Here is a 22,421-nt window from a genome sequence, read left to right as displayed (position 1 = left end):
GTAACTAAAACCATGTGAAGTGAAACCGAGGATAAATGGGATGACATAGTTAGCTCTGTGTCCTCACCCAAATCTCATCTTAAATTGTAATCCCCCTAATCCCCACGTGTTGAGAGAGGGACCTGGTGGGAGGTGATTAGATCATGGAGGTGGTTCCCCCATGCTGTTCTCCTGATAGCCAGTGAGTTCTCATGAGATCTGACGCTTTTATAAGTATTTGACAATTCCTCTTTCACACACACTTCATTCCCCTGTTGCCTTGTGAGGAAGGTGCCTGCTTCCCCTTCTGCCATGATTATAAGCTTCCTGAGGCCTTCCCAGCCATGTGAAACTGTGAGTCAATTAAACCCCTCTCCTTTATAAATTACCCAGTTGCCATGAAGTTCTTTATAGCAGTGTGAAAACGGACTAATGCAGGGGGACTCCTGCAGCCTCAACTTTTTTTTTTTTTTTGAGACAGAGTCTTACTCTGTTGCCCAGGTTGGAATGCCGTGGTGTGATCTTGGCTCACTGCAAGCTCCACCTCCCGGGTTCATGCCATTCTCCTGCCTCAGCCCCCCGAGTAGCTGGGACCACAGGCGCCCGCTCCCAAGCCCCGCTTATTTTTGTGTGTTTTTTAGTAGAGGTGGGGTTTTACCATGTTAGCCAGGATGGTCTCGATCTCCTGACCTTGTGATTCACCCGCCTCGGCCTCCCAGAGTGCTGGGATTATAGGCATGAGCCACTGCACCCGGTCCTGCATCCTCAAAGTTTTAAGCCTATTCCTCATTAAAGCTATGTATTAATGGGCTTTGGGAAATAAAGGACAAAGGATCTGTGTCCATAGTTGGCACAAAACTTTGTGAAGTAAGGACAGCAATTGCAGATGAGACAGTATAGGGGAACTGAGAGACGGAGCCAGAACAGAAATCAGAGTAAGACGTGTCAGGGGCTACCAGAAAAGTTAACAGCCTCTCCAGAAGTCATCAGAATACTCTGAAGGATGCTGTACTTCCTATAATTACATGAACTAGGACATTGATATTTATAGATTAAAATAAAGAGTAACCCTAGAAGATTTAGAGACAAATATATGTTACATATTTTCATACTTTTATGTAGGATTCTACAATGTTCCTTAAATATTTAGGATTTAGGTAAATATACTTTCTTTTTAATGTTTCATTGGATGGTTGATAGTTGAGGATATTGGTAGTGAGGGCTGAGAAGCCCTAATTTACTAACCTGGATGAGAAATGGCCTCTACAGAGGTCATTTAGCTCTTGTGAATGTCTCTGTATATACAGGCTGGTCCAACACAGACCTATAGATTGTCTAAGATAATCACAGTCTTTAGTCTGATGTCTGATCTACAATGATAACATAGTCAACCAGGATACCTTCACAATAAGTTTTCAATGCTGGAGGGAAAATCACTAAGTAGATTCATTACAGAAAACACATCTGGGAAATTTTTTTTAATGTGATTTGAATCAGATCAGTGTTGGGGTACAATGACCTATAGGGTAATGAGTGATAGACATTCGGAAATCAATAAGACATTGTAGAGACTGCTCTGAAACCCAGGGACTCCATATCAAGCCAATAATTGAAGTTGACAAAAAAAAAAAAATCTCAGTTCAATTCCTGATTTTCTGTATCAGTGGAGAGGGATGACATGGCTAATCCACTGCAGGTAAGAATCCATTACTGAGTCTGCTTAAATTGTTACTTCCTCTTTCAAGGGCGTTTGGACATGAAATGGCAGGACATATGGTAAACTGTTGATATGCTACAGTTTCCAGAACCAATAGCATGAGAAGTCCTGAAAGTTACTGCAGTCCATATGGCAGGTATATCCAAAGGCACATTCAGCTGTGACTCAGCTCTGAGACCCTTTCATTGGTGGTAGCAGAAACTGACAAGGAGGCTGAAAAGTCCAGCCTATCATATTCCCCTACAGAACCTCTGAGCTAAATCCCTCCCCACCAGACCCTTCCGCTGCCCACCTCACATGTACACTGCATAGTGTGTTGTGAACCAACGAATGCTTCTAGCACCGCTTGGTGCCACTAAATCTTGCTTTATAATATCAGGAAACACTGGAGACACCTGGGATGTTACTCATCTGGGACAGTGTGGGATGCCTGGGAGACCCTTTGTGACTCGGTGTTAAATAGCAAATCAGGCACTGAGACCTTTAGTGACCTTGATGTGCTGGAGATAAACTGACTCATTGTGTCATCGTGAAAAGCCTTCGATGATATGTTACCTTGGAAAGTGGTTTTTTAAGACAAACCTTTGATCTTGATGAAAGATGGACTCAGATGTTTGCTCTAATGACTAAGTGAAGTAAGTTGCTATGTACTTTGTTGTGTAAGTTGAAGCAGTCAGTAGAACAGATTAAACACAAGAGCTTTGGAGCAAGCAAGGTCTGGGTTTGACTCCTGATTCTGGGACTTGATAACTGACCTAGGGCAAATAACCAATGATCACTTTATAGGATTCAGATGATTAAATGAGATCATGTATATAAAGTGGTTAGCATAGAATGAGTATTTGATAGCTAAAAGCAAGTCTAATTAGTAAATATCAATAACAAGCAGCTAATAACAGAGTACCTTTGTAAAGGTTACTCTATAATAAGCTTTTGTTTAATTTACACAATAATTTAGACTTTTACTCTAGAACTTGGCTTTCATATATGAGTGTTTTTGATGTCTGAAGGTAAGTATGTAGTATACATATCCTGGAATGTGTGATGAGAATATTCCTCTGGTTGCCCTTCGAAGCTAAAAATTTCTTTTTTTTTTTTTTTTTGAGACGGAGTCTCACTCTGTCGTCCAGACTGGAGTGCAGTGGTGCGCTCTCGGCTCACTGCAGCCCCGCCTCCTGGGTTCAAGTGATTCTTCTGCCTCAGCCTCCCGAGTAGCTGGGAGCACAGGTGCACGCCACCACGCCCAGCTAATTTTTGTATTTTTAGTAGAGACGGGGTTTCACCGTATTGGCCAGACTGGTCTTGAACTCCTGACCTCGTGATCCGCCTGCCTTGGCCTCCCAAAGTGTTGGGATTACAGGCGTGAGCCATAGCGCCCGGCCAAAAAATGTCTTAAACTAGTTGTTTTTGTTTTTGCTTTTGAGACAGGGTCTAGCTCTGTCACCCAGGCTGGAGTGCAGTTGCACAATCTTGGCTCACTGCAACCTCTGCCTCCTGGGCTCAAACCATCCTCCCACCTCAGCCTCCCAAGTAGCTGGGACTACACGCATGCACCGCCGTGTCCAGCCAATTTTTTTCTGTATTTTTTGTAGAGATGGGGTTTCACCATGTTGGCCAGGCTGATCTTGAACTCCTGGGCGCAAATGATCCACCCACCTCTGCCTCCAAGCTGAGATTACAGGCGTGAGCCACCGTGCCCAGCCTTTGACTAGTTGCTTTTGACACATGAGTTAACCTAAGGTTTTTTTGGACATACTTGTTCTTGTGTAGAGATGAAACCACTGGATTAGGCAGTGTTTCTGGTATTGGTAGTAGATTCTCAGAAATTTAGATAAACCTTTTCATTAAGTCTTGCAGGTAACTGACTTAATAGGAAGGGTTGAGGCTGCCATGTAAGGGTGGTAAGCTAACTGGTGCAGTGATCCTGGGATGAAATGTCTACCTTTAACTTATTCACTTTGACCTTAAACCAACTGAGCAAAATAGCCCAAAGCAGCTTAAGTAAATGACCTGGAAAGATTTACTGGGTTCTAGGCCTGAGATGCCAAAGACAATATAAATCAGGTCCTTGTCTCCAAATCAAGCAGAAAGCCACAGAGAGTGACTAGGGGCACCATAGTGCTACATCACACAGCATAGAAGTGCTAGTCATTCTCAGCTTCCTTCTGATCACCACACACTTTTAAACATTAGACCTTCTGGTGGCATACAAATTAAAACACTAAAGTGAGATGAATGTAATTACAAAGCAGACTCTACTATTGGGTAACAGTGTGTGTGACATCTATAAAGGCCTCTATAGGTGGCATTTCAAGGTGGCTGCTTTTTAACATAGTGTTGCTTTTTTGAGCAGAATTGTGGGCTCTCCTGACCACACTGTCTTATAACCTTATGAGGCAGGATCTCTCATACTCCATGAAACAAGAGAACATTCTTTGGTGCCAGCTTGAATTTACATTCCCATATGCTGCAATTTGAGCCCCACTCTACCTTGTACTATCGCCCAGACCAGTCAGCTCAACATTCTATCTAATAGATTCCCTGGAGACAGGATATGTAATCAATTGTAGAACCAATACATTTCACTCTTTGGGCAAAATCTGTTAGCATACCAGGTGGCTCCAGATACTCCACTATTTGAGGACTTCACATCTCACTGGAGTGGTCAGGGGCAGGAAAATGGGTGGGAACTGATGTCAGAGACAGCACCTTAAAGAAATGGCCCTTCAAGGATGAGTAAGATTTAAATTTGTAGATGCAAAAATGGTGGCTATTCTAGACGAAAATAATATCATTTGTTTCATTCTGTAGCATAAAGAGTTTACCCTTCCAATTTTTCAAGTTTCTTTTCAACTTCACTTCTTGGAGTGCAATCTCCATGAAAATTCAACTCGTCATGTCAACTTACTTTCTGAAATGCTGTACAGTCTCCGAGATTTATCTAAATTTACCCTACTTACCCAAACCAGATGGCATAAGTTTCTTTTTTTTTTTTTTTTTTTTTTTTTTTTTTTTTTTTTTTTTTTTTTTTTTGAGACGGAGTCTCACTCTAGCCCGGGCTGGAGTGCAGTGGCTGGATCTCAGCTCACTGCAAGCTCCGCCTCCGGGTTTACGTCATTCTCCTGCCTCAGCCTCCCGAGTAGCTGGGACTACAGGCGCCGCCACCTCGCCCGGCTAGTTTTTGTATTTTTTAGTAGAGACGGGGTTTCACCGTGTTAGCCAGGATGGTCTCGATCTCCTGACCTCGTGATCCGCCCGTCTCGGCCTCCCAAAGTGCTGGGATTACAGGCTTGAGCCACCGCGCCCGGCCGGCATAAGTTTCTATAATGTTAGATCACTAAAGGTATTTCTGTTCCCTCCTTTTACCTAACAGGATAACACGTCTCCCACATGCTATTGGGCTAACACCCACAAGAGTTCAACCCTACCCTCCCAATTTTGATTTCTGGCTTTCCCTTTTATCCGGCGAATCCCCGTCAGAATACAGAACCACTGCCCCACCCCGCCCGCCGTCCCCCCGACGATCTGCAGTCTAACCTTACCTAAACCCCTTCCCTTACTTAAGCCCTCCCTTGCTTTGACAGCCTATTCTTGGTTCTCTTCCTCTCCTGATCATTCCTTCTCAAGCCCCTTTTCCTCTGGCCATTAAATGTTTCCCATAGGGCTCCGACTTTGACTCTCAGATTTCTCATGCTACGTACTTACACGGGGGAACTGCCTGGGGGCTCTCAACTGCAGAATACCTTATTTAAGGTCAGCAAGCCCCCTTACCGGACCCTCATTAGCTCAGAGACATTTTTCTGCCTTGGTTGAATAACATCAGCCCGCAGGGACAAAAAAAAAAAAAATGGGGAAAACTTCGTTAGGGAAACTTCCAGCTACCTTCTCTGCTCAGGAGGTAGGGATCCTGACAGGAAAACCTTGTCAGGAGTCTCCATTGAAACCTCCTGGCTTTTGTTGTGTTCTGAATAGGAGCACGTGCCTTGAAAAGATAGGCACCCCTTGAGCTTGTTTTCTGGGACAGCCTCTTTATCCGAATCCACCTTAGACTGGAAGCGCCAAGTGGTCAGGACTACAAGCACCCAGTCCGCGGAACAGCCCAGGCACCAGCCAGGCCCCGCCTTGGACGGTTTCGGGGCCGTGGTCGCGTGCCGGCTGCTTCCGGAGTCCAGGTCCCAGGGGAGGGGGCAGGCAAAGCGGGATGGCGCGGCGCCCTCCGCTGGGAGAGCAGGAACTGGGCACCAGCCAGCTCTGCTGAGAGGTGCCGCACTCAGCATAACTCCACCTCGAAGGGCAGACACGCGTTACACACTTAGGGCGGGACACGGGCGTTCCTTCCCGGTTCCACCCAAGCCAGTCGAGACCTTAAACACTCTCCCCGCCCCGAGGCCTCGGGACGGAGTCGGAGGGGGGCGGGGGGCGGGGGGGGCCGAGGAAAATGCCTAGGCCGCGCAGCCGCAGTGTGGAGGCTCGGGTCCCGCTCTTACGTCACGTGGAGTCCCGCCCTTACGTGGAGCGGCGGGAGCGCGCAAGGCTCTGTCACGCAGGCGCGTTCGCGGGGCGTAGGTGGCGCTAGAGGCGACCCGGGGGATTGTAGGGCGACGGCGCTGCCGCCATTTTGTGGGGTGTTTGTCGCAGCGGCCGAGGAAGGAAGACGGCAGTTTGGCGACATTTCTCGCCCGAAGGGCCATTTGCTTTTGCGGAGGTAGGGTTGCCGGTGGTGTGTGCTGGGCCAGGCGGCTGTCGGTCTTTAGGTCTCCGAGCCGGGTATCGGAGAAACGACCGCGTTAGGGGCCTGGGCTTGTGGAGCTGAGGAGTTCTGCGGGGCGCTGCTCGGCTGGTGCACGCCGGAAGCACCGAAAGTTGCCTGGGTTCTCTGAGGGCCCTGGCCGCTCGCGTCGCGGCTCCGAAGGCCCTGGGCTCGCCGTGCCCTGCTGGCTGGCAAGCGCGGCTCTTGGTTAACCCTGTCGGGACCTCTTCCAGCCGGCGGGCGCGAGGACCTGTCGGGAGACTTTTCGAGAGCCGTCTCCGGCATTCGTGTTGTGGGAGATCAGGTCTTTCCCTGGATTCCTGGCCTGGGCCGTTTGTAGCGTTTGGGGGGTTTTCTAGAGTCAAGCATTTGCCCCTGTCTTGAGTGCACCAAAGGCACTGGCCGGGTTCCCAGGAGCCGGGAGGTGGGTACCGCGTCCGTGCAAATCCAGGTGGTTGAGGGCAGTAGGTGCTTGTGAGAGGTGGAAATTTGCGGAGGCCAGTCCTCTGTACTATACTGAGCACATTGTTGCAGCGAACCTGCATTTCTGGTAGTTTTGCGTCTTATTATCCCTGGTTGCCTAAATAGCCCGGATATGCTTATACGATCCTTAGGAAACCGCCCCGCAAGCTGAACTTGGCAGCCACTTTGTCTTGCTTCATAGCTGTCCTGTGCGATTGTGCTTTTTACACACCCCTACTGGCTTGTAACCCATTAAATGCAGTCCTCTTGGAGCCCTCCAATCCTAAACTTATAACCTATTTCGATGTTTTTAAGCCATGTACATAGCGTTAAGTTGTCAAGAACTACAGGATCTTAAGGGCGGTGGCGATGGATCTACATATGAGATGCGTTGTGTCATTATTTTTTGAAAGATACCTGGTTATTCTAGCACGCAGGATCCTTTATTAATTAGAGGCAGTGTCATGATTCTAGATAACTTCTTTTTTGTGTATGCGAAGGAACCTTACCACATAGAACCTGGGTGGGGTGATCTTTGTGCCTCCAGATAAAATGTTTTTGAACATTGCAGGGCGAGTGAGGGAGGTCAGAGGCTGGGACTAACAGCTGAATTAAATTTGAAGTAGTGAACTTGAGAAAAATTTTGTACTCTCACAAGGGAGCTCGTTCTTATTTTAATGTTTGCATATTAACTGATAATTTGAGAATTCTGTTTTGCTGGAGGCTAGCTGGTTGTGGCAGACTTACAGTAGAAGAGGAAAAAACAAAACTGAGGCAGACACAGAAGTCTTGAAAAAACTTCATAATAATGGAGGTTGATAATAATAACGCTCGGTCATCAGATGTGATTTTGCTTGCTAGGATTTAAAAATACTTAACCAAGTTGAGTTCCTGATGTGCTTAAAATACAACTTTGGTATTTGACGGAACGGTTCAGAAGAATTGCACTTGAAATTTATATATATATATATATATTTTTTTTTTTTTTTTTTTGAGACAGGGTCTCACTGTCGTCCATACTGGAATGCAATGGCGTGATCATGGCTCACTGAAGCCTTGACTTCCTTGGGCTTCAGTGATTCTCCCCAGTAGCTGAGACTACAGGCTCAAGTCACTATGTGCGGTTCATTTTTTGTATTTTTTGTAAAGGCAGGCTTTCGCCTTGTTGCCCCGGCTAGTCTCGAATTCCTGGGCGCAAGGGATGAGGCGCCACTGCGCCCAACCGTAAATTTTTCTTGATAGCTCTAATGAAGAAAGTTTGTGTTCTGGCCTTTTGCCTCAAGTAAATTTGTGCTGTTACTCATGTCACGTTCTAATATGGAAGTGACTCCATTTGTATCAAACCGGAATGCTCACTTCCACTGAGACGCTAACAAGAGTTTTAGAATTTCTGTTTGACCAGGAAGATCAGTACCTTCTCTTCCTCTGTAAAGTAAGCTGAGAACCACATTAGAAGGATGCGTGATGGGTATAGAATTAGAATCAGCAAGAGAGTGAATTAAAATATCTGACTATCTGGTGGCAGTCAGACTCTGATGGTGTGACACATACTTTCTTGTGGAATATCTCCCAGAAGAATTGAAGCTGCCTCATTTCAAAGCTTTTAATCCATTTAAAATCATTTAAATTTCTACTTGCATTCGTTTGCTTATTAGTCATTTGGGCAAGCTGAATGAGGTTAACTAAGTGGATTTTACTCCATTTTAGCTTTTTTCAGCTCCTTGCTGAATTGTGAAATTCATCTCTTTTTACCATTTAAACTACCCTGTTTAGCAGAGTTTGGACCTGATTGTGCTTTGGAAAATAATTAAGATGGGGAGAGACAGATACGGGTTATATTGTTTGAGCCCAGATGCTGAGCCTGGAAGGAACCAGGTTATGCATTGGAGTTTGTAAATAGAGTCAGATGTCACTGTTAACGTTTGATTTCACTGTGACCATGCTTCAGTGTGCATCCTTGTAGGCTGGTTTCTTTTTCAGAGTTACTGCAGATTTACTACAAATAGATTTTAAGTTTAAGAATAACTGCTGGATAAGAAAATGAACTTGTTGGATAGAGAAAATGAGTTCATAAAATCACATAAACATTTTTAAAAAATTTTTTTTTAGAGACGGGGTTTCATTATGTGTAGCCCAGGCTGGTCTCAAACTCCTGGACTTGGCCTCCCCAAGTTCTGGGATTACAGGCATGAGCCACTGCACCCGGCCTAAAGTCACCTTTTTATATGTCTTCAGTTTCTCTGTTGAATATTGTGTTCTATTCACACAGAACTAATATTCTCAAAGCTTAGAGTCATTCTGAGATTTAGAGAAAAGAACTGTGGAGAATTTGAGAAGAAAAAGCTTCATTATTGAATAGCTCTTTACAGTTAAAACAAAGTCACCTCCCATATTTAGTATCCCTAAGTATTTTTGTCTCGCAGTTCAGTTATTTGTATTACAGTAATTTGCCAAAGCTGCATGACACTGTGATATTATTTCTTCTTAAATCAGCTCACATTTTAATGTTAACATTTTTAAAAGAAAATATATCAATGACTTAATTGGAAAATCACTAATAAATAGAAAGTAACAAAACAAGATAAATAAAACAAAGTTACTAATTTTTAGCTAAATGCTCTTGTCTGCTGGAAATGGTACACCTGAACCTTTTCATTTGGCCCCCTTTTTTTTTTTTTTTTTTTTAATTTTTAAAAAGTCAGTTAGCAATTGTTAGTTGAAGACAAGCACCAAGCTGAGAATTTGTCCTGGATGCAATCAGAATTCAAAAAAAATGTCTTTAGGTATCAGTATTACCCACAGTTTAATACTAGATCTCTATGCCTCTTAGCAGTCATCTGACATACCAGTGCCTTGGGAAACATTACCACCTAAAAAGAATTTGGAGCCTCTAAGACCCTGTGTGTTGGGTTTTGATAAATAATATTAATATATAATATTTTACCTATCACACATCTATAACCTCCACAATTCCCTTTTCATTTCTATCAACAGATGCGGCATTCCAAACGAACTCACTGCCCTGATTGGGATAGCAGAGAAAGCTGGGGACATGAAAGCTACCGTGGAAGTCACAAGCGGAAGAGGAGATCTCATAGTAGCACACAAGAGAACAGGCATTGTAAACCACATCACCAGTTTAAGGAATCTGATTGGTAAATCAACTCTTGAACTAGTAGCATTTTAGCTCTAATAGTTTTAAATGATTTGTCATTTGCTTGTATAGCTTTCATCTGTCAAATTGTTTTATAATTCAGTCAACAAATACTCATTTAGAAAATATTTGAGTACTTATTTTAGACTAAGACTATAGGTGCTGAGACTGCAGCTGTGAATAAAACAAAGTTTTTATCCTTATGTATGTCTGTCTCCCTGGGAGTGGTAGGAGACAGTTGATCAGTAAGTGAATGTAAAATGTATTAAATAACATGGTGAGTCCCAGCTGCCAGTAACGTGACTAGGGAGATGACACACAAAAAGTTAAGTAATAGTGATCGAATGCCCAGTGCGTACCTTTAACTTGTGTATAAGAGGGAGACGTGTATGTAGTAGTGCTCATTAAGTGTTTCAGAAATCAGATAGGGTTTTATAGGGGAAGAGTTACTCCAACAGAGAAAAGCAACATGTATTATTAGTCACTTATACTGTATTGAACAGGTTATATTTGTAGATGAGGCCAAGGGATATGTTTGTTTGGGATTTTTAGAAGCTGGCTTTATTTAAGAACTATTGTTTTTCATAGGTAGTAGCTAGTAATTTGGGAAATGGCCTCAATAAAAAACTTGCAACAGCATGTGTCCTGTTGTATTGTATTCTTACCAGTGTAAAATTTGGAGGTAATATATTTATATAGAATTAAAGGAATCTTAAAGTTCTAAATGATTAAAGAAAGGCTAGGTAAGTTTCTTTCACTGTTTAATTAATTTCCCTTTTTCGTTTGTTTTGTTGGTTCTGTTTTCTTCTTGTTTTGTGCAGATGTTCCATTGGGACTGTTTACCAGATTGCTTTCTAAATTAGCCAGCTGGGGTTACTTTAAAAAACAGTATGTAATTTCTTTCCTTCTCCACGTTAACAGACTTGTTCTGCCAAACTGAGCTTATTTGTAGTCAGTGCAGACAAATCATGCTTTATACACATTATTATATAAGGGGAAGTGGGAAGGTTTATGACAGGATTTCAAAGACCAGAAATGATTAATAATTAATGTACAATATACTAAAGAAAACTATCTGTACCCCACCATTAATAAATACAGAAAACCCTAAGGCTTAACGTCATAGTACTAGTTACTCATAGGATAATAGAATAATTATACGTTATATATGTAGAAAGGAAGTGATATGAGTAATGAACAGTTCATTCATGCTCATAGTTAGTTACATAAACATGATACTGAGTCCAGTTAACCACCAGGCCAATACCTTCTTTGACATTGGTACCAGATGTGTTTGGTGGTCAACATTCACCATAATCCAGAATATTCTAATTTTGAAGATCAAAAACTTTGAGTGTTTTTATAAACTAACAAAAAACTGAAAAATGCAGAAAAGTATAAAGATGGTAATCTCTATAGGTTTTTTTTTTTTTTTTTTTTTTTTTGAGACGGAGTCTTGCTCTGCCACACAGGCTGGAGTGCAGTGGCCGGATCTCAGCTCACTGCAAGCTCCGCCTCCCAGGTTTACGCCATTCTCCTGCCTCAGCCTCCCCAGTAGCTGGGACTACAGGCGCCCGCCTCGTCGCCCGGCTAGTTTTTTGTATTTTTAAGTAGAGACAGGGTTTCACCGTGTTAGCCAGGATGGTCTCGATCTCCTGACCTCGTGATCCGCCCGTCTCGGCCTCCCAAAGTGCTGGGATTACAGGCTTGAGCCACCGCGCCCGGCCAATCTCTATAGGATATTAGTCCCCATTATTTAGCTGTAAAATTATAATTAAAAAAAAAAAATCTTTGTTTCTAAATCTTTGCCGCTGATTATTTCCTGAAAATACACTCCAAGAAGAAGCATTTTTAAGCTAAAGGATATGAACTCTTAAAAGTTTCTTGCTACAGGTTAATATTTCTTTTTCTAGAAAGTTTGCCAAATTATACAACGTGCCCCTTCATGCTCTCACCAATCTTGGCTGTTTTGAAAGGCCAAGAATAATGTTTTGATTAAACTGAATTTTTAAATTTCTAACAAATTTGTCCACTGTCACATAGGTATTGATCATTTGAACATCTTTTTATTCTTAGCCTGTTTATTAAAGTATATTTTATTGATGTAGAAGAGCTTTTTATGACATATTATTTTAACCATTGGTCATATATATGTTTCATAGTGTCTTTTCTTTATGATTTGTCTTTTGGAGGTAGCCTGTGAATTGGTCTCCCTTTCTACAGGCTTAGTTAATCCATTCTGCATTAGAAAGACTGATGTGGCTGTAAACCCTATCTTTATATTGTGGGCAGAAGCCTGTAACATAAAGTATCAAGTCTTAAAACAGTGATTCTCTAACTTTAGTGTGAATAAGAATCACCTTGGAGGTATGTTGACCAGATTTAGAGTCAGTGAGTATGACTTGAGGTCCAGGGTTACCATTTTTAATAAGAACTCCATATTTGATATTGCTGATAAATAGACCATCTTTTGAGAAATACTCTTTAGCCTAGCATGCAGGGCTTTTAATGATGCTATTCTCAGCTTACTTATTTGTCTACATTCCCCTATGTGAAAATTGCTCTTGCTGGGATTGTCTTTTTCCTGAGTAATACATAGACAAATCCATCTCTAAGCCATTGTGGCTAAAAGTGCCATTTGAATTTAAGATGGTAACATGCCATTCTTCTCCACCGGAATTTCTTCTGTATTCTATTTTGTCCAAATCCTGGCTTCCCTTTAAGATGCAACTCTATTTCCATCTTTTTTGTAATTATTCTCTGACCATTTTAAACAGACATTTTAAACAGATTTTTTTCCCCATCTCTGACTCTAAGCACTCATGTGTTGTAACCTTTTAGAATTTCCTACATTGTTGGATTTTGTTTCATTTTTATGTGAGTAATCTCAAATTGTTCATTATTTGTTGGCAGGGATTTTGCCTTATATAATTTTTTTTTTATCTCCCACAGGACCTGTGGATATATAAAAACGAATGCCCTTACCCTCATCCGTCTTGGCTATTTTAAAGGCTATAGTGAAATATTCACTGGGCATTCAGTGGATATTTTAAAAAATTAAATCAGTCTGTTCATCCTGTCTACCCTTTCCATAGCCTGTGTAATTCTGTAGACTTTGTTTATATAATATCTCAGCCTTGGTCATTGGCCATTGTCTACTGAAGAGACTCTCATCCTTTTAATTTGTCCTCATGGTGTTCACTCCATGTTTTGTTACTCTATATTATTGTTTATGGCTTAGCAGCTCTAACTTCATGCAGTTTTCCAGCTAAAGATTGTTAGTGTTAGTTTTTTCTAGTAGAAGGATTTTGGACTTTGATAGGAAGGATGCCCTTAAGAGTATGGTCACTTCTAGCTTATTGTGTTGGTGGTCTCTCCCTGACAGTTCCAAGCCAACTGATCAGATCTCTAACCTAGACTGCCCACAATCTTACCCAAATATCCAGAGTTGTTTCTCCAATAAATACAACTTAAAGCTGACACTAGAGAAAGAGAACCAGGTTTCTGTATCTCCCCAGCCTGAATTTGATACTAGCCCTATTGGGTAGTAGTTGTAAAGATGCTTCTATTTCTGCCAAAACGAGCCCCCTGGGAAAAAGAATGACATCATACTCTGGGGAAAGGAAAGGGGTTGGTGAGGGCAGTCTAGTCAACATCCGTCACTCCATTGCTTGTTAGGATTATTTTAGCCGATTTGTCTGACTGGGCAGGTGTCCCCTCTCTCCCTCAGTGCTCCATGTGCATCCCTCTTGAAGCTTCGCACTCTGTTGAAGAGGACACTCATCCCAGGTAGAGAGGGGGACGGGAAACTGGGCCAAATGAATCTATGTCCTTTTCTTTCCATCAGATCAAGGCTACTTAACTGGGATCCATTGACATCCTGAGGTCCATGACTTATGAAAATCCTTGCCAAGTTTTGTTTATGTGTTTCTTGGGGAAGAGAGTCCATGGCTTCCAGCAGATTTTCAAAGGGATCTGTAGATTAAAGCACTATGGCACTAGAGGATGGTGGTTTCTGTTGTTTCTTACATACTTCTCAATGGAATGACAGGAAATTAGAAATGCAAAGGGAAGTACGGTGGTAGAACTACTGTAATTCGAAACTACAGGATCCCTTTCTTACTTTAGGGGGATATATTTTAGATGCCTTTGGCACATGAGGCAGTCCTCAAAAGCTACGTTGTCTATGTCTCAAACAGGAATAACAAGGCTAGAAATGCAAAGAGTAGAGGAGACATGATAGATGATGTGTGTAATAAAATTGGCTTGTATAATAGCGGTTAGAAAATATTTTAGTTTTTGTCACTAATGTGCTGTACAACCTTGGCAAATCATTTTTCTTCTAGGGATCTTAATTTAGTCGTCGGTAAAATGAAAGGGCTGGAATACATTTAAGGCTCCTTATAGCTCTAATGTTCCTTTCATGAAAGAATTCTCTGTATGCCAGGGATATCTAAAATGCTCTTATATTAAAAGACAAAGGAATCCTTTTTGCCTGCCTCTGATTGTACCTCTGTGAGAGATTAAGACAGCTTAGATACAGGTGCAGAAGGTAAAGGAACACTTGGTCAAGTAAACACTGGACCTAAATTAATGATGTGACTCAAGCTTTATTCCTTGGTGTGAAATGCTTGTCAGCAATCTCTATAATGGGCCCATTTGCTTGTTGAAGTAAAATTATTTCTTAAGCTTTGTGAGATAAATATAAATGCTAATTCCTCTGTTTGAATTTTTTTCTTATATTTAGTTAGCTGTTTAAACCAAGAATTTTTGAGAAAAATGTTTTGTTTGAACCACATTATTACAGAATGAAGAGAATAATTTGAAATCTTTTAATGTGTTTGCAGTCATTATTTAGAAGCAAGGTCCTTGAATGAGCGAGATTATCGGGACCGGAGATACGTTGACGAATACAGGGATGACTACTGTGAAGGATATGTTCCTAGACATTATCACAGAGACATTGAAAGCGGTTATCAAATCCACTGCAGTAAATCTTCAGTCCGCAGCAGGAGAAGCAGTCCTAAAAGGAAGCGCAATAGACACTGTTCAAGTCATCAGTCACGTTCGGTATGATTGATTTTGTTTTTATTTTGAGTGGAGTTTTATTTGTGTGTACTCTTAATAAGCTGATAAGTTTCTAATTGTATATATATATATATAATACTATTTGGATATATTATAATTGTATTTATGTTACTCAAATCCTTAAAGGAAACCTCCAGATTCTTGTAGATGATCTGTATATTTATTAGCCCTCATTTGCCCACATTTCCTCATATTCTGCAGACCAGATCATGAGTTTATTGATTTTAATAATAAAAATATTTTTGTATTTGTAACATATTCTTACAAAAAAATCATGCACCCATCTTTCATCTTAAGCAATTTTTTTCCCCTTAGAAACCCTTTATCTGGTACTTGAAAACAAATGTGAAACATTGCACTGGTGGATACCTAAATGTTACTAACCTACATAGAGCGTAGTTCCATAGTACAGTGCATCATTGTCTGCAGTGAATTCTTTTGAAGTTGTGAAAATGGGTGCTGAATGGGAAACATCCAAAAAGTCTGCCCCGTCCCCTTTTTTTTGTACTCAGACATCTTCACTTGCTTGAACAGTGAACTTTGAATTAGTTTCTCCCTAAGTTTTCTTCAGTAAAACTAGTGTTTATTAGATTGAACATTGAAATTAACTAGCCTTTATTTCCCCTTTTATTTTAATCATGTATATTTTAAATATTGCTAAATTAGAATAATTTCAAATAGTCTTGACATTTTAAAACATTTTTCTGACAAACTAGACATCTCAATTCACAGCATATGCTATTTATAGCAAGAGATAAGTAAATCATGACATTGCATTCTTTAAATTTCAGACTTCAATTAAATCAGTATTTTAAAGAGACAATTGTGTTGTTTTTTTCTATTGCCACTTTAAGTATCTTATCTGAAAATCTGTTCCTTGCCATGTTTTTCTTCTGTAACATAAACTGTGCCCTGTGAATTTCTGGGGACTGAATTTGAAATTGCTCCTGCCAACTGTTCGTGGCCTGGTGCTTATCTGAATGCCTGAATATCTCCCCGCTGAATGAATTGCGTATTCTGCCCTGAATTCACTCTGATATATTGATTGGCTGGACGATCTTGGTGCTGCCCACTTGCCGTTCCAGAAGAGCCACCGAAGGAAAAGATCCAGGAGTATAGAGGATGATGAGGAGGGTCACCTGATCTGTCAAAGTGGAGACGTTCTAAGAGCAAGATGTATAGAATATTTTTCAACACTTTTTAAACTTTGCAGAAAGAATAATCTTTTTAAGAATAGTTTGTCAGCGGGGGGCTAAAGAACTCTTCATTGCTTTTTTATTTTGTTTTTTGTGGGTTTGTTTGTCCTTTTGTATTTCTTCTTTTCTGTAGAATTTAAATATTTCTATTCTAAAGTTCCAAAATAATCAGTGGAATTTGAGATTAGAGCAAGAAAGATAGCTCTAATTGTTTTTGTAGCAGCTGAAACTAAAATAATTTGAGTGCTGAAACCTTAGTTATGCTTTGATAGAGATCATTTGAAAATATTCCACACTTAAGCATTCATTGTTTGAATAACTAGACAATTTGTACTCAGGTACTTACACCTCTTTTTCCCTCCTCACTTTAGATGAAATCGTGGACACTTTGGGTGAAGGAGCCTTTGGCAAAGTTGTAGAGTGCATTGATCATGGCATGTAAGTTTGTTTTTTCCTTTTTGAACATTCTGATATTTTTGGTGGGGAAAGATTCATAATTTAGATGAAATTTTATTTAATTAATTAATTAATTTGAGATAGGGCCTTTGTTGCCCAGGCTTGAGTGCAGTGGTGCCATCTTGGCTCACTGCAACTTCTGTCTCCTGGCTTCAAGTGATTCTCCTGCTTCAGCCTCTGGGGTAGCTGGGATTACAGGAGCCTGCCACCACACCTAGCTAGTTTTTGTATTTTCAGTAAAGATGGGGTTTCACCATGTTGGCCTGGGTGGTCTCAAACTCCTGACCTCAAGTGATCCACCCATCTCAGTTTCCCAAAACATTGGGATTATAAGCCTGAGCCACCGTATCTAGCCAAGATGGAATATATTTTAAATGGTAGCCATGTGTTTTAGGGGGTAAATTCCTCACCAAAATTTCTTGAACTGTGTAGGATTAATTTACCGTGAATGTGGATCTTAAGAATGCTGACTGCCAGACACAGTGGCTCACGCCTGTAATCCCAGCACTTTGGGAGGCCAAGGCAGGAAGATAACCTGAGGTTGGGAGTTCGAGACTAGCCTGACCAACATGGAGAAACTTTGTCTCTACTAAAAATACAAAATTAGCCAGGTGTGGTGGAACGTGCCTGTAGTCCCAGCTACTTGGGAGACTGAGGCAAGAGAATCACTTGAACCCGGGAGGGGAGGGAGGCAGAGGTTGCGGTGAGCCAAGATCACGCCATTGCACTCCAGCCTGGGCGACAAGAGTGAAAATCCGTCTCAAAAAAAAAAAAGACCAATTTCAACAGGGGGAAATCATTGAAATTAAAGTGGATGTTCAAGTGAAGGAATTTCCCAGAACTCTAGAACTGAGGCCCTTGACCCTGTATACAAGATTTGGCAATTTCAGATTGCAGAGGCAATAAAGCATATCTAATCTTAAATGTTAAGAGTTAGCTTCCTAAACTATAAAGAAATTTTATCATCTAGGGCCTAGAGAATAAAGTTTGTGATTTGACCCTTTCTGCCTCATTTTACTGTTTTCCTCTAGGACCTCTATTTTGTGGCTTGCAAAGTTTTTTGTAAGTGAAGCTCTTAGAACTTTAGTGAAACTGCACATTTCTAAAATGACCTAAAATTTTTTATCATAAATTATTTGGGAAGGATGTAATTTCCAACTGGTTGTAAATATTAATATTAAGAAATAAAGTTTACCTCTCTTTAAATGCATTTGAGGGAATCTAAATACCATAGCAGCGTGGCACCTACCATCATCCATAAACAAACTCTTCTTGAATACTTAGAAATGTTTTTTTTTTTTTTTTTTTTTTTTTTTTGAGACGGAGTCTTGCTCTGCCACCCAGGCTGGAGTGCAGTGGCCGGATCTCACTGCAAGCTCCGCCTCCCGGGTTTACGCCATTCTCCTGTCTCAGCCTCCGGAGTAGCTGGGACTACAGGCGCCCGCCACCTCGCCCGGCTAGTTTTTTGTATTTTTAGTAGAGACGGGGTTTCACCGTGTAGGCCAGGATGGTCTCGATCTCCTGACCTCGTGATCCGCCCGTCTCGGCCTCCCAAAGTGCTGGGATTACAGGCTTGAGCCACCGCGCCCGGCCAGAAATGTTTTATTATTGAATTTATTTTCATTTCACTTTCCATAAATATTATCCTAAATTATCCCCGCATTTTGCTTTTCTGCAACAAATATGTGAAGGTAAATTGAACTTTAAAGTATTTTGAAATATTTTCAGACTTACAGAAAAGTAGATAAAATAGTTCAAAGAATTCCTATGTGTTCTTCACCCAGATTTTCCAAATGTTAACATTTTGTAAGATTTACTTTATCATTATACATACATATGTTTTCAAATTTTGCCAGCTAATCTGCAGACTATATTCAGATTTCACTAGTCATCCCATTAATGTCCTTTTAGAATTTCTTGAAAGTCTAAGTCTTGGTGTATTTAATGAAATGTATCTTTAAAAAATTTTTTTTTTAATGCGATGGGGTCTCACTATGTTGCTCAGACTGGTGTGGAACTCCTGGCCTGAAGTGATCCTCCTGCCTCAGCCTCCCATAGTGCTGGGATTACAGGTGTGAGCCTGTAGTCACGTATGGCACACCCCTGCACCATATCTGGCCTGGAATGTTTCCTTTCTTGGGGCGTTTGAGGCCTCTAAAAAATGAGGACATGTAGCCATAGATAAATATCTGACTGTTCAGCATTTTCTGTTTTCTTTTTTCGTTTTTATGGATACAAGCACTGAGAAAACTTTTTGGTCATATAATAAATAGCTAGGAGTAGAAGCTTTGTCACAGTAATCTTATTAGAGTTCTTTTAAGTCTTGAGGTATATGCCAAACATCAAAAAATTTGTTTAGTGACTTATCAGTTCACATTCATTGGGGCCTTGTTGAAAGCAATGAATAGGAAACCACTGGATGCGGAAAAAGGTTTCGTATCCAGCCATTAGAATACGTGTTTGTTTGCCCCAAATGTTTTTTATAGCCTAGGGCATACATCTTGTTATACTAGTAAGAGATGGGTATGGTTTTGTAAAGTGGAAGGGCCATAGTGAAAAAGAAGGCTTGAATGCTGGCTTATCTGTAGGTAGATTAGGTTTAAAAAGGAAGACAAAAAAGAAGTAGAAGATTTGAAACATTCATGGCTCTATGCTTTTTAGCAAGCATTCTTACAGATGCCCCAGTCTAAAGCCCAGTGCCCTCCCCTGCAGCTGTTTCTGTATACTTGCATCAGTGCATCTGCTAAGGTTTTTCTGGGCTTCATTACTTAGAGTTGGTGTCTCCTTTACCTGGATGTTTCTCTCCCAGTCTGACAAATTCCCAGCTATCTTTCAGGACTCAGTTCTCTGCTGCCTCTTCTGTGAAGAAGTCTAAGTTGTTTATGTGTCTGTCTTTTCCATTAGACTTTGAAGGACGTAGGGACATACCACGTCTTTTAATCACTAATATCTATGCATTACCTGGCACAGAGTAGGCCTAGCCTGGTAAATGAATGAATACTTTCAACAGTAGCATATTCTATTTTTGGTTTACAATTGTATATATATTTTAAAACTGTTGTTGTATAAAATGTAATTAAATTTAAAATTTTGGGAGCAAACGTTAAAACTCATAAGTATTAAGGGAATTATCACTTCATGTAAAGTATTTTATCAAAATGTTTTGAGAAGATGTTATATGGAATCTGCTATATGTTCTGAAAGATTATTTTAAAAGGCATAGAGGAATTGGTAATTAAGATTATGCTTTAGAGCATAACGTGGCTTCAACTCACTCTTGTACATTTATCATTTTTATCTTAATTTTATTTTTAAGGGATGGCATGCATGTAGCAGTGAAAATCGTAAAAAACGTAGGCCGTTACCGTGAAGCAGCTCGTTCAGAAATCCAAGTATTAGAGCACTTAAATAGTACTGATCCCAATAGTGTCTTGTAAGTATAAATTTAACCTAGGAGCCATCTTATTACATGAAATATTCAGATTTCCGTAAACTGAATTATTATTTTGCTCTGTTTTAGCCGATGTGTCCAGATGCTGGAATGGTTTGATCATCATGGTCATGTTTGTATTGTGTTTGAACTGCTGGGGCTTAGCACTTACGATTTCATTAAAGAAAACAGCTTTCTGCCATTTCAAATTGACCACATCAGGCAGATGGCATATCAGATCTGCCAGTCAATAAATTGTAAGTACACTTGATAAATCTTTATTTTTATTTATTTATTTTGAGATGGAGTCTTGCTCTGTCACCCAGGCTGGAGTGCAGTGGCACTATCTTGGCTCACTGCAAGCTCCACCTCCTGGGTTCACGCCATCTTCCTGCCTCAGCCTCCCGAGTAGCTAGGACTATAGGCGACCGCCACCATGCCTGGCTAATTTTTTGTATTTTTAGTAGAGTCAGGATTTCCAGTGTTAGCCAGGATGGTCTAGATCTCCTGACCTGGTGATTTGCCCCCCTCGGCCTCCTAAAGTGCTGGGATTACAGGCATGAGCCACCATGGCTGGTGACAAATCTCTATTTTTAAATATTTTTTGTGTTTTTACCTCCTTAACAATTAAGATAAATCGGCCGGGCGCGGTGGCTCAAGCCTGTAATCCCAGCACTTTGGGAGGCCGAGACGGGCGGATCACGAGGTCAGGAGATCGAGACCATCCTGGCTAACATGGTGAAACCCCGTCTCTACTAAAAAATACAAAAAACTAGCCGGGCGACGTGGCGGGCGCCTATAGTCCCAGCTACTCGGGAGGCTGAGGCAGGAGAATGGCGTGAACCCGGAAGGCGGAGCTTGCAGTGAGCTGAGATCCGGCCACTGCACTCCAGCCCGGGCGACAGAGCGAGACTCCGTCTCAAAAAAAAAAAAAAAACAATTAAGATAAATCTTTAAGCACCAGAAAACTTGTTTTTATCATAAAAGCTATATATCCAAATGTTGTCACTAAAAAAATAGACATTTTACAAGTAAAGATGAAATATCTCTTAACCACTGTATCCTTTGCCAGTCTTCCTTTCCTGGTAGTACAAATTAAGTTTGTAAGTGAAACTAATAATGTGTTTTTGTTCTCTTGTAGTTTTACATCATAATAAATTAACCCATACAGATCTGAAGCCCGAAAATATTTTATTTGTGAAGTCTGACTATGTAGTCAAATATAATTCTAAAATGGTAAGTTAAAGACTTGTTTTAATTTTGGTGTTGTCTTTAAAATTAATTTAACTTGATGATCTTTGGATGAGGAATTTCACTCCTGAGCTTCATTATATCCTGATGTTTAACCAAAAAGAAGTAATCCTTCTTTGCCTTTCTCATGAGCTTATTTTGATAATCAAGAAGATAATTCATGTGCTGTCCTTTTGAGTAGTGCTATAAAATATTTCATATCTGTTGAATTTCATATTTACTCAACTCTATCTCTCTAGAAACGTGATGAACGCACACTGAAAAACACAGATATCAAAGTTGTTGACTTTGGAAGTGCAACGTATGATGATGAACATCACAGTACTTTGGTGTCTACCCGGCACTACAGAGCTCCCGAGGTCATTTTGGGTCAGTAGACAAGACACCAGTCTTTCTGATAGTATAATTGAATAAGAGATTTTTGTTCTTTACAGCTTTACTGGTGGTGTGGGGAAGTATGATCTTCTTAGCAGGATTCTGAAAACGTTTTCTATTTTCATAAAAAATGTGTGGACATTGCTATATTTTTCCTGAGTGGTAAACATGTGATACTGCCTGTGAAAGATATTTCAGGTGGTGGTTATTTTTGAACAAGTAAATCTTAAATGATCAGAAGAAAACAGGCTCTGTTAGCTAAATGCATCAAAGAAATGTGATTTTGAAGTTATATGAGTACCTATTTTCATGCCATCACAAAAGCACATGGCTGGTAAAAATACTGAGGAAACTGGTTGGCAGATGTCTAGATACAGGATGGATAAAGGTCAGGAGAAGAAAGACGGGCTTCTCTAAGAGGAGAGCTCCTGTGATAACCCTTGATGTGAGAAAGTCTGGGAAAGAAAATGAATTAAGGTGCAGAGTTTTCAAATAAGAAGGGACTTATTAAGGGAGTGTTATGCCTCAACATTAAAAGTTGGAGATCAGGTTGTGTTAATAAA

The 22,421-nt window shown here is 40.7% G+C and overlaps 1 protein-coding gene across 20 annotated transcripts in view; it reads left to right on the top strand.

Annotated features, from left to right (window-relative positions):
• Positions 1-22,421, top strand: part of CLK4 (CDC like kinase 4) — a 121,026-nt gene that overhangs the window by 88,237 nt on the left and 10,368 nt on the right. For 4 of the 20 annotated variants that reach the window (XR_004429917.1, XM_033180214.1, XM_033180215.1 and 1 more), the window contains 9 exons: positions 9,903-10,063; positions 10,884-10,950; positions 14,910-15,132; positions 16,236-16,326; positions 16,718-16,784; positions 20,119-20,235; positions 20,323-20,489; positions 21,374-21,468; positions 21,723-21,852. Coding sequence is in view for 19 of the 20 variants with exons in the window: in XM_033180210.1 (XP_033036101.1) it covers positions 9,903-10,063; positions 10,884-10,950; positions 14,910-15,132; positions 16,236-16,326; positions 16,718-16,784; positions 20,119-20,235; positions 20,323-20,489; positions 21,374-21,468; positions 21,723-21,852 (1,118 nt within the window). In the remaining variant the exon portion in view is untranslated. The other 16 variants (XM_033180212.1, XM_033180219.1, XM_033180211.1 and 13 more) reach the window with 14 other exon arrangements.

This window comes from Trachypithecus francoisi, unplaced genomic scaffold, assembly GCF_009764315.1.
Source record: "Trachypithecus francoisi isolate TF-2019V2 unplaced genomic scaffold, Tfra_2.0 Lachesis_group2, whole genome shotgun sequence".
Lineage (NCBI taxonomy): Eukaryota > Metazoa > Chordata > Mammalia > Primates > Cercopithecidae > Trachypithecus > Trachypithecus francoisi.
The sequence above is the reverse complement of the archived record's forward strand: the minus strand, read 5'-3'. Positions and strand labels throughout refer to the sequence as shown.